Source organism: Monodelphis domestica, chromosome 2 (assembly GCF_027887165.1).
Source record: "Monodelphis domestica isolate mMonDom1 chromosome 2, mMonDom1.pri, whole genome shotgun sequence".
In the NCBI taxonomy this organism is placed as follows: domain Eukaryota; kingdom Metazoa; phylum Chordata; class Mammalia; order Didelphimorphia; family Didelphidae; genus Monodelphis; species Monodelphis domestica.
The window spans coordinates 200,574,810-200,587,406 of NC_077228.1; the positions used below are offsets into that span (position 1 = coordinate 200,574,810).

General features: G+C 40.7%; 2 protein-coding genes across 3 annotated transcripts in view; one reads left to right on the forward strand and one right to left on the reverse strand.

Moving 5' to 3' along the window:
- The window catches only part of TTLL6 (tubulin tyrosine ligase like 6), a 52,038-nt gene extending 45,347 nt beyond the window's left edge, over positions 1-6,691 (reverse strand). For both annotated transcript variants that reach the window (XM_056816863.1, XM_056816862.1), the window contains exon 1: positions 6,214-6,691. In XM_056816863.1, coding sequence (XP_056672841.1) covers positions 6,214-6,440 — 227 coding nt within the window. In that variant the 5' untranslated portion in view covers positions 6,441-6,691. The remainder of the gene's footprint in view (positions 1-6,213) is intronic.
- A 104-nt stretch (positions 6,692-6,795) lies between these two features.
- CALCOCO2 (calcium binding and coiled-coil domain 2) overlaps positions 6,796-12,597 on the forward strand; it is a 46,689-nt gene continuing 40,887 nt past the window's right edge. Inside the window, exon 1 of the mRNA XM_056816865.1 lies at positions 6,796-6,887. Coding sequence (XP_056672843.1) covers positions 6,853-6,887 — 35 coding nt within the window. The 5' untranslated portion in view covers positions 6,796-6,852. The remainder of the gene's footprint in view (positions 6,888-12,597) is intronic.

The following is a 12,597-nucleotide window of genomic DNA, read 5'->3' on the forward strand; positions in this document are numbered from 1 at the left end:
CCCAAATGAGGATTGTCTGACTCTCAATCCAGTGCTATTTAGAAACTGACCCAGAACCTTCCTGCCTAAGTGAAATTAGGATGCTTCCTGTGTCTTATTCTGCTTCATATTCATTCATTCAACTAACACTTATTAAAAGTACTAGGTGCAATGAACCTAGGTGGCAAAGTAGATAGACCACTTGATTTGAAATCAGAAAGACTCATTTTCCTGACTTCAAATATTGCCTCAAACACTTACTAGTTGTATGACCCTGGGTAAGCCAATCCTGTTGGCCATGGTTTCCTCATATGTCAAATGAGCTGAAGAAGGAAATGGCAAACCACTCTAGTATTTTTGCCAAGAAAATCCAAAGTGGATTCAGGAAGTCAGACATGACTGAAATGACTACACAATGGTAGGTGCAATGCAATGATTTAAAAAAGGAGTTTTCTAGGGTAGTTAGGAGCTCAGTAGACTGAGAGCTAGCCCCAGAGACAGGAGGTCCTAGGTTCAAATCTGGCCTTAGATACTTCCTAGCTGTATGACCCTGGACAAGTCACTTAACCCCAGTTTCCTAGCCCTTACCACTCTTCTGCCTTGGAACCAATACACAGCATTAATTCTAAACTAAAAATAAATTTTAAAACAGTTTTCCATCTATTGGGAGAGACAGGTACCACCAAGTACATATAATCCAAATTAGAATATAAGGAGTGTTTAAACATGCATCTTTCTCCCCTCCCCCTACTATTAACATCAGGACCATTCTTAGGGAGGTAAATGGAAAGTTTAGAGTAAATCCTACTATATGCTACCATGAAGTACATTTATTCCAGGTGGAATCTGGTCCAAAAGAGTAGCCTTGATGGGGAAAAAACAAGAGAGCAATATGATTGGGAGGCAGAGGTAATATATGGGAAAAATAGAGGATGATCCTGTTTCCAGGCAGCCAGGTCATGTTAACCTGTCATGTTAACTATTTTAATGGCCTCCTACATGGTCTCTCCCTTCTCCAGTCCTTATACCAGGCAGCTGCCAAAGTGATAATCTTAAAGCAACAGGTCTGAGCATGTCATTTCTTGTCCGCCCAACTATCCCCTATCTTTCCTATTTAAAAAGTGGCTCCAGGATAAAATTCAAATACATTTAGCTTTCAAAGACAAACAAACTTACTTGCCCATACCACAACATTCCATCCCTACCTATTCAGGACTACCCACAAGACTGGAATGCTCTCCTTCATTGCTACCTCTTGAAATCTCTAATTTCTCTCCAAGTTCAGTTCAAGAGTCACCTACTTGGGGGCAGCTGGGTAGCTCAGTGGATTGAGAGCTAGCCCTAGAGACGGGAGGTCCTAGGTTCAAATCTGGCCTCAGACACTTCCCAGCTGTGTGACCCTGGGCAAGTCACTTGACCCCCATTGCCTAGCCCTTACCACTCTTCTGCCTTGGAGCCAATACACAAGACGGAAGGTAAGGGTTTAAATAAAAAAAAAAGAGTCACCTACTTAATCCAAGGGGTATTTCCCAATCCCGTCAGTGGTCAGGGCTCCTCTCCTCACTGAAATTACTTTATATACATTTAGCATTTACTTATCTATGTGCATGACATGGGCCTCCCATTGAGAGAGCAATGATTAGATTGTGATTTTTACACAATATATGGCATTAATTCTAAGACAGAAGGTAAGGATTTTAAAAAATAAATGTTTGTTGAATTGAATTCAATTAATGAATAGATTTGATTTCATCAGTCCTCTATCTTCTAAAATCTTCAGGGCTACCCAGTGTCTTACTAAAGGAAAAACCAATGCCTTAGCCTAATAATTGAGGTCCTCAATAATATGGTTTCAACCCACCATTTTTAGCTTTGCTCCCTTTTGGGTACTTTTATTCAGCCCAAGTAAGGTCAGCTTTACCTGATATCTTTGGTTGTTTTTTTTCATACAAGGGTATCACATAAACACACAGTGGGGTTTTTCTTAGGAGTATACTTAGAAAAACTTCCAAATGTTTTATGCATCAATGACTAATAAGGTCCTTTGGTGGGTTTTTTTAGGAGATGGTCGATATGAAGAGTTAATAAGAAGGTAACCAGGATCCAGCATATAGCTGCATTGCCTTATGGGAAATAGAGTCCAAAGGGAAAACTCAGGTTCCTACTCATGTAGAAAAGTGTCCATGAATACATCTTTAGACACAAATGCCCATAAACCCATGGAGACTCATTACAAGATTCATGGAAGAACAAAAGCAAATCCTGTTAGATGTGTCACCAGTGCTAACCATGGCAGCCAAACAGAGATGTATTCAACTTGTTTTAGTAACTCAAAGGCTGTTGCTGTTTGAGGCTCAACTTTCCAATGGGACCAGTCAATCCCCTCATTCACCTAGGATAACAACAAACCCAACCCCAATGATTTCCTTCATTTTAACATGGTGCATTTGTTTTCTTCATGACCATGTGCTAAGGGGCTCTAAAATCTTGACCAAATTATCTTGAAAATGCCGCCACAAAGAGATGGGAATGACTATGGTGGGGGGGGCTTCTAGCTGGCACAGCTGATAGAGCACCAGGCCTGGACTCAATGGGGATCTGGGTTCAAATCCAACCTCACACACTTCCTAGCTGTGTGACCTTGGGCAAGTCACTTAACCGAATTTGCCTAGACTTTCTTTCCCTTCTGTCTTAGAGATGTTCCTAAGACAAAAAGTGACTATGGGGACTGGAACAGACAAACCCTTCACCATCACTTGAAGAACAACCTAAAAATATAAATCTCACTTATGGAGGTCCATATCCAAAGAAGGACATATTATTATGATCTTCGCATAGCCACCCTAGAGATATAGTTAGAGAGATAGATAGATAGATAGATAGATAGATAGATAGATAGATAGATAGATAGATAGATAGATAGATAGATAGATGTTGGGTTGGGGAGGTCCAACTAAGTGAAAAATATTTAGCACTTTCAAAACAAATATGGATGTCCAATGAACAAAAAGGCTATCAGTTTTTTTGGTGAGTCCAAGAGGGAAGGTTATGAGGAAACCGATTAACTGTCACAATTCCTATTTCAAGCTTTATCAGGCAGCTGGATGGCATTATAAAAAGAGTTTACAATGCCATCCACAAAGTAACTAACTTAGAGTCAGAATGATCTGAGTTCAAATCCTGCTTCAAGACACTAGATGTGGAGTTATCCTCCATGGTGGAAAGGATTCACTCCACATGCACATTCAACTTTTCTCCCAATAAATCCCTCTGATTTCAAAACAAACAAAGACACTAGCTGTGTGACCAAACTGTCTGCCTCAGTTTCCATCTGTAAAATTGGGAGAATAACTGTCCCTACCTCAAAGCATTGGTTGTAAGGATCCAATAAGATAACCTTATAGTGTTATATTAAATACTACTATTATTATAGCCCCCATTTCCTCTTCTTTCTCACTTTCAAAGTAGGGATTTCTTTTCTTTCAGGATGCAGGCATTGTATATAGGGAAGCCTATGTCTGTCTGTCTTGTCATTTTTCTCTCTGTATCACCTACTCAAACAGGATAGTTCTTTGTGTCTTGCATTTTGGTGCCTATTCCTGGTTCTTCCCTCTCCTTTAAGCCTCTTCACATAGGAAGTCTGTCTAAAATCCTTTACCCCAACAATATATACTTTGGAAATCAATAAACATTTCTTAATCTGCTACATACACACCAGGCACTGTGCTAGGTAATAGTCAGGAAGACAACATTAAAGAGTCCCTCCCCTTAAGGAGATTACATTCTAAGAAGGGGGGGCAGCCTTCCTTATTTAGATACAGGCAATGCAAATACAAATTAAACCTGGGGAAGCAGGAGGGCTGGGGCAGAAACATCAGCTGGGGAACCAGAAGGCAAAGTAGCATTTGAGTTGTATCCTGATAGAAACCAGGGGCTCCAAGAGGTGGTAATAAGGAGGCTGTATATTCCAGGCTTGGGAGTCACTAAGTACAAAAGCTGTAGGCAGGAATGGAAGGTCTTGTGTGAAGAACATCAAGACGACAGATTTAGCTGCAGTGGAATGATTGGAGGATTCTAATGTATAAGACCAAAATAAGGCCTTAGTGGATAGCAAACAGGGGCCTGTAAAATCAGAATCTAACTTTAAACTTGGCCTTTGGCTCACTGTAACAGCCACTAAATAATTTGGTCCTTTCTATGACAATTTCTCTGCTTTATACCCCCCCCCTCAAAAGTCAGAGCATGAAAACTATAAAAATGTTAACCTTAATCCATCTCTTATCAAAAGGTTACAAAAGGACTGATGAGGACACAGCTGGAAAGTGCTTTTACATTTTGTTTTTTTTTTTCCTAAGCAATTGCAATATATGAAACAACAGATGCCAGGAGACCAAGGATCTGGGAGTCTGTAACTCCTTGGGTTCTATTTCTGGCCTTTCCACTAGTTCAGCAGGAGGTCTGGAACAATCCTCTGTAAAATTGGAAATCAGCAACATGGGGAGGATTAAGTAATTGCTTAAGTGTTTTACCAATATAAAGTGCTTATTAATAATACTGCCACCCACCAAGAGCAATAATGATACTGCTGGGTAGCTCAGGGCCCATCTTTTTATCCTGTGGATGGATATATTAGAGAATACTTCAGGTAAGGCTGAAAAACATAACTGTATACTGGAGCACCCGACTGCAGGGGTTCTAAGTGCCATTTTCTCCATGAGGTCTTTTCTGATACCCCCAGTAAATGATCTTATATTTATATATGTACTTGTCTATCCCATAGAATAGAGGCTCCTTGAAGGCAGGAACTGTTACATTATTGTCTTAGTATATCCAGTGTCTGGCAATCAGCATAGACTTCTTAAAATTTCATTTATTTATTTATAATATTTTTTCACAGTTACATGATTCATGATCTTTCCCACCTTTCATCCCTCCCCCTTCCCAGAACTGACAAGGAATTCCACAAGATTATACATGTATCATTGTTCAAAACCTATTTCCATATCATTCATATTTGCAATAGAGTGATTTTTTTAATGCCAAAACCCCAATCATATCCCCATCCAACCAGGTGATCAATCATATGTTTTTCTTCTGCATTTCTGCTCCCACAGTTCTTTCTCTGGAAGTGGACAGCATTTTTTCTCATAAATCCTTTGGGATTGTCCTGGATCATTGCATCATTACTAGTAGAAAAGTCCGTTACAATAGATTCAATCAGCATAAACTTAACAGACCCTTGTTGATTAAGTTGTAAGATTTTAAGATACCTCATTTGACCTCCTCAGCCTTAGTTCCACCCACACCCCCTGCCCCATCCCAGTCAGTTGGGGTTAAGTGACTTGCCCAGGGTAGGAAGTGTCTGAGGCCATATTTGAACCCAGGACCTTTCATCTCTCTCTGCCTGGCTCTCAATCCACTAAATCACGTAGCTGCTACCCTTCCCAGTCTTAATTTCCTCCATTAGACAAGATTATTTCTAGGGTTCCTTTAGTTTTCTGATGCTGTGTCCAACTTAGCTCTCCATAATACCTGGAGGTTTTATAAGTACAGTATCTAGCAAGCTTTCATTGTAGCACTAAGAAATTTGCCCCACCGTGAGAAACTGTTACACAATCAGGGAGGAGATATGGGAGTACTGGGGAGGGCTTAAAAGTTTCTGCTAAAGAAAACAAGACAGATATTTGGTGTTCCTGGAGATAGAAGGAATTTAAGCCTCTTGAAGAACCCTGGGTACCAGAAGCCTTTCTATAGTAGAATCGAAGGATTTGGGAAGTCAAGGAAGGAAGCTAGAGGAAAGTTATACAGAGGGAGCAGAGATTCATGGTTATCATAGCTCTAGGATTGGAAAAGCCTTTATTTTACAGATAGGGAAAATGAGCCTCAGAGAAAGGGATGAGGATAGGGTCAAGCAACGGCATGTGGGGTGGAAGAAACAGGAAATTTAAAGGAAAAGGATGGAGAGCAGAGTTGGGGTATGTGAAGTGGGAACAGGATTTAAAAGTTACTGGAAGAAATCAGAAGGGAGACTGGTGAGTGTGGAGTGTGGGGGTACGTTTCCGGTGCGAGTGGTGTGGTATGCAAAGGTGCTGGATGCACGAAGTCACAGGGCTCGAAGAGAGCTAGGAGGACGCAGAATCTAGCCGTGGTGGGATTGGGGGGGGGGGGGGGAGTGCGGTGGCCTGCAACCGGGATATCCCAGGGAGGAGAAGGGTGGGCGGCGGGCATTCTTACCCGTGGATCCTCTTGCCCCTGCTCGCCCCCATTCTGCCTTCCCTATCACTCTCAGCCAAAGTTGTCGTAGCCTCCTGCTCCCACGCCTTGGGCTTCAAGTCATTCTTGCCGCAGTGACCCAACGCCAGTAACACTCTGCGGTTGCCCCAGCTTCTGGTGGGCCGGAGCTTGGTTTTTGCACGCGCCAGATTTCGGGCTTTCGATTGACCCTTTCTCTTGATAGCCATTCCCGCCCTCCGGAGTAAATTAACCGCCCTCTTTTTCCCATTGAGGAGAACCCGAGGGTTGTCCCTGGCGACGCCAGGACGCCGAGCCCTCGAGAGCAAGCGCGAGTAAAAGAAGACTCGACCCTTGCTCCATTCGCATACTTGGGGAACCAAGAAATCAGGTGCGCAAGCGCAATGCCGGCTAAGCGAACTGGAACGGAAGAAGCTGGTCCGAGCCAGGGCTTGGCGATCAACCAATCAGCGTTGCCGAACTGGAATATTCAGATATCCCGCTCTCGGGAAGAGTAAATAAATTTCTAACCTCGTATACGTCCTTCTTTTTCTGGGGTCGTGACGCTATTTTCCGAACATTGTGATGTAGCCAAGCTTCTTCCTTGCGTTAGTTGGGCCAACACATAGTTGGGCCAACGGCATGGCTTACCAAAGGCGGTGGAGGAAGACCAATAGGTTAAGAATCTATAGTGCTTTAAGATTTTCTCTCTCTGCCTCTCTCTCTGTCTCTGTCTTTGTGTCTCTGTCTCAGTCTCTGACTCTCTCTGTCTCTCTCTCTCGGTTTTGAACACCAATCACTTTCCACTGAAAGACCTCCAGTTGTGCTTTCCCATTTGTGTGTTGTCTTGTTAGAATGTAAGATCCTTGAGGGCAGGGATTGACTTGTTTTCTTATATTTGTAATCCTAGCATTTAGCATAGTATCTCTCCTCTCTCCCCTTCTACATTCTCTCCCTCTCCTCTTCTTGCCTACCCTTCCTCCATCAATCCATTTATTAGTTTATCCTATCTACCTTTTATCCACCTTCCCACCCATCCATCACTCTACATTTGCCATAAAGTTAGTGTTTTAAATTTTACAAATCATTTTTCTCCTGACTGTCCTGAGGACACATACAGCTGATAAACCCCCAAAAGAGTTCTTACTTAGTCTGACGCTAAGTCTGGTGCTCTTCCACCATTCCACATCGTAATCAGTTTCTGTGCACTTTTACTTAGTGACCAGGTGTTTGGGGGAAGATTAAAGTTTAGATCAGACAGAGCCTTTGCCTTCCTAGAATTTTCATTATATTAGTGAACTAGATGTTAGACTAATTCTAATTATGAGTAAGTCACTCCTTATGTTAAATCAAAAAAAAAAGTGCTCCCTGAAATTTCCACCCATTGGGTGTTCCTATTTCTTCCTACCATCCTGAGATAAGCAAAACAGTTCTAATCCCCCCTTTTTATTGTAGATGTTAGGTAGCATTGAAGAATTTTGAACAGTGATTTTGTGATTAAATTGATGCACAATCTGGCAGTGGTGGGAAGGATGAACTGGAGGGTGAGAGAGGATAGATGAAAAGACAAATTACAAAGCTTTTAAGGCACAGCTAGGTTGCTCAGTGGATAGTCAGGCCTGGAGAAGAGAGGTCCTGGGTCCAAATATGGCTTCAGACACTTTCTACTTGAGTGACCCTGGACGAGTTCACTTAACCAGAGTTTCCTAGCCCTTAACTGCTCTTCTGCCTTGGAACCAATGGATTGTAAGACAGAAGGTAAGGTTTGGGTTTTTTACATTCAGATAAGATGATAATTCAGTAAATGGTAATGACAGCCTGTGGGTGGGAAGGAGGGTAGTAATAAAAAATATAGAGGTAAACTTGCATTTGAAAGACTAGTCAGGCTAAGACTGAGAGAGTTCAAAAAACCAATTGGATGTGGGAGGATGTAGAAGAGCCCAAAATAAACATAAAGCAGGTGCTATGTACTCCTAGGCAATCTGTTGAAGCCTCGGGACCTCTTATCAGAACAATGCATTTAAATGGACAGAACAAAATACATAGGACTTCAAAGGAGACCTATTATATATTGAAATAATTATCAAAAAATTTTGATAAATTGCTTCACCAATCCAAGACTAAGAATTCCTAAATAAGATTTCAAACATTGACTAAAATAGTGATGTCAGAAGAATAAGCAAATTTAGGGAGCTAAAACAAAGGTAAGGATAATCCAGGGAAATTTAAGATCCTTGACTGTTTCATTTTTGTTTTTATATGCATGTACAGTGCTGTTAACATACTAGGCATTTACCAAATGCTTGTTGAATTAAAGTTGAATTAATAGTAAACTTGGTTTGGGAACCAGTGTAAAGTTGAAGAGGCCAGTGAACTATCTAGGTAGAAATGGCCTTTAGGCAACTGGAGGTTTGTGTTAGAACTTGGAAGAAAAGTCAGTGTTGAAATGGACTGTTTATCAGGGTAAAATTCCTAGAAGAGGTAGTCTTTGAGCAGATGAATTGAAAAAGCCTTGACTGATAGAATGAAGGAGTAAAACATAACACCTTCACAGGGACAGCCTCTTCAGCTGATGGAGTATATCACTACCATCACCAGGAGCCGCATCTGCTTAAAGACCCAGGTGCTAGAGACAAGGACACAGTTTTCCCCATAGACATGAAAGCTCTTTGCCACATGGCTTTGAAATTTACTATAGGATGCATGGAGGGCCCAAAGTAGAACCAGCTGCACATCTGCCATTCACCCAGAAGCCCTTCTCCCCCCTCCCTTGCCTCAGGCGACTAGCTGAACTGCCCTTACCACCCCCACATCACCTTCCAGTGCTGGAAGGGGAGGGAAATGAGGAGAAGAGATGCAGAAGAGACCCAGGTGACCACCATCAACTGGCCACCCAGCAGATGCTTCAGAAAGACCAATTGTTCTAGGCTCTACCCCCTCCCAGCCTTCTGCATCTTTATTTCACCTCCCTCCCCAGTGTCCTACCAATCTGTGCTGCTTCTGTCTTTGCTCCCACTGGAGTGATATTGTGATGGAAATGAAGGTGGGGGGTATAGGACTGAGAGACCAAGATTTACAGCTTAGAGAAGGTTTCCATTAAAATCCCTGACAACTGGTTATTTATGAGTGGGCTGGCTGAAACTGAGCTAATATCCCAGACTAGGTCTGGCACCAGGGATGCCCATCAGGAATAAAGAAGGGTAAAGCTGAAAAGCCAGTCCTAGTTAACCAAAGCAAAGAGTATATGACTGAATCAGGTACTTGCTCCTCCCCATCTGGGGAAGGACAGAAAACATTCAGAAGCATCTGTGATTTTTGCTTTAAAAAAAAAAAAAGCCAAATGCCAAATCATGGGGGGGAGGACTTTGTAACTTGGGGTGAGCTGTGAAAGAACTATGAGGATTTTTTTCACCCCCCCCAATATGTCCAATTCTTAAAAGCCAAGGCTAGACTGTAGCTTCTTGTCTAAACTAGACCTTAAAAGATAAGATCCAGTAAGAAAAAGGTCCTCGATGCTGGAACTGCTTTATTTTCAGGGCATTTGATTCTTTATTCCCATGGGAAATCATCAATAATAAAGCAATAGTTAATAGTGTATAACTTATTGTAATATAATATTGTTTTATGATTATATTGTTACAACACACTACTTATTTCACCAGACTTCCCCAAGGACCTTACAATGCATTGTTTTCATCTGTTCTTAGACTAGGACCTAGAACTCACAGGGTTTGTTGGGAGGAATATCATTTAAGAGAACTAGCATTTATATAGCATTTATATAGCAATATTTTTTTTTGCAAATATTCTCTCATTTTATCCTCACAACAATCTTAGGAGGAGGTGCTAATTTCCAGTTTTACAAATAGGGAAACTGAAAGGCTGACAGAGATTAAGTAACTTTTGCAGGATATATATCTAGTCATTGTCTGAAGCCAGATTTGACCTCAGGACTTAGAGTTTGTGACTTCAAGTGCAACACTGTACCCATTGCGCCACCTCTACGATTGTGAAATCTTGGAAATTTGAAAAAAAGTCCTTCTTTCAAATGAGTGAACACTTGAAGGGCTAAAACTGGCATTTCACATATTTAAAATCAACTCTCATTTGTAAAACAAGTATCTCCAACCATCCAACCTTGCTTAGCCACGGATTCCATTGGAAGCCATTATCTTTCCCTGTACTCACCAAAATGAAGAAGGCATGAAAGATGGAAAGTTCCAGTGAGCTATTGGGCAGTGAAGAGAATTTTTATATTCTAATACAAGCAAACATTTCTTATCTAAATACTCATTTTTTCTTCATCTTTCCATTTGGAGATGGATGTAACAGCAGGAAGGGAAGAAAGGAATACTCATATTTAAAAGTATGAGAGGCCTTAAAGTTTCTGCTTCTCTTTTGCCCATTTCTCTATTTCTTCCATTCAAAGCTGCCCTCAAAGAAAACAAAACTACCTACATTGACTCATGGAAAGAATACTAATTTCTGATGCGTTTTAGAAATAAATAAGGCAATATGTAAACATTTATTCAATACCTTCCATGTATTTGGTGCTATAGTAGGCACACTCAAAAGTATTTACTACACATAGAAATAGTCCCCTATAATTAAAAAAAAAAGACAACAAAGAAACCTACCTGTACAAAAAAAAAAAATCCCTGCAGATTTATTGTCAAAAAAAGGGGAAATCATCCATATGTCTAGTATTGCAGAATGAGTAAAGTATGGCTTATGAATATCATAGAATATTGCTGGGCTATGAGATATAGTAAATATAAAGATAAAGAAAATGGAGAGAGTCAGCGGACTAGAGGTATAGAATGAGACATACTACATTGTCATATATAGCTGATGTGTTTTGTTTTACTTCAGTGTATTATGCTGTTACAATGGACTCTGGGGGTAGGCGGAGTTTTCTGAGAAAACAAAAAGTAGTGTAGAAAACAAAAGACTACAAACATTAAAAAGAATATGAGGAGAAACAAGAAGTGGTGCAAAGGGAAGAAAGCAGAACCAAAATGATAGGAACACTAACTATTTTAAATAATATGTAAAGTACAAATGGATGTCCTTGGAAAGTCCATTTGGGCTTTTCTTGGCAGAGATTCTAAAGTAGTTTGCCATTTCCTTCTCCGGCTCATAAAACAGATGAGGAAACTGAAGCAAACAGGATTATATGATTTGCCCAGGGTCCTCACAGCAAGGAACTACCTGAGGTCTGATTTGAACTCAGGTCTTCCCGACTCCAGGCCTGACTCTCTCTCCATTGCACCATCTAGCTACTCTTCAAACGAGTTTAATTCAGCTATGGTTAATTAGGGGAAAGAGCTCCCAGAATAGGTGTTAGGAGCTGCTGCTGCTGCTACTACTGGGTCATTTTAGTTGTGTCAAACTCTTCATGACCCTATATGAGATTTTGTTGGCAGAGATACTGGGGAAGTTTGCTGTTTCCTTCTCCAGTTCATTTTACAGATAAGGAAACAAAGGCAAACAAGGTAAAGTAACTTGCCAGAGTCACACAGCTAGTAAGGGTCTGAGGTCAGATTTGAACCCAGGGTCTCATCAGATTCTATGTCACATGTCTCTGTCAATCAAAATGCAGTCTTTTCCTTTCCTTAATACAGTGGGAAATCCAAAAAATGCAGATACACACACACACACACACACACACACACACACACACACACACACACACACACACACACATATATATATATATATATATATATATATATATTAAACACACATGTATACAAATAGTGGTAGTCTCTCAGTGACCGAGAATGACAATAATGTATACAAATAGATACATAAATATGTAGTAACAAAGTCTTTTAAAATTCCTAGAAGAAAAGTTCAGAAGGAGCTGTGGAAGTGAGACATTTATGTTATTACCTCATTAAAGTGAACATGCCTTTTTTTAAAGTAGGGTAGAGAGAATAGATTGTAATTACACGTAGGAAACTTTCCAATGAGGAAGTTCTTTCTACCACTGCAGGTTGGCATTTCTCTGTAATTTACAAAGTCTTAGAGACTTGCTCCCAACACTGAAAGACTAGTCCACTTGCCCAGAGTCACACAGCCAAAGACAAAAAGTTGAACTCAACTCTTCTTGTCTCCAAGTCTGGCTATCAACTACTACCCCTAGCAAATTGTGAATAATATAGTTTCTAGGTTTAACTGCGATTCTTATGGCCTGTGTGCATCTGAAGTATGTGGTTGTTGAAGGTTGCTGTTTAGAATATAATTTTAAAATCTGAAAAAAAAAAGGTATCTTTGGCATTACTTTCGCTTTATACACATAAATTTATGGAGTCTTTGGGTGGGTAAGACAGAGGCAGCGGTAGTAAAACAAACACATGTATCCTCATTGTAATAATCTCATTC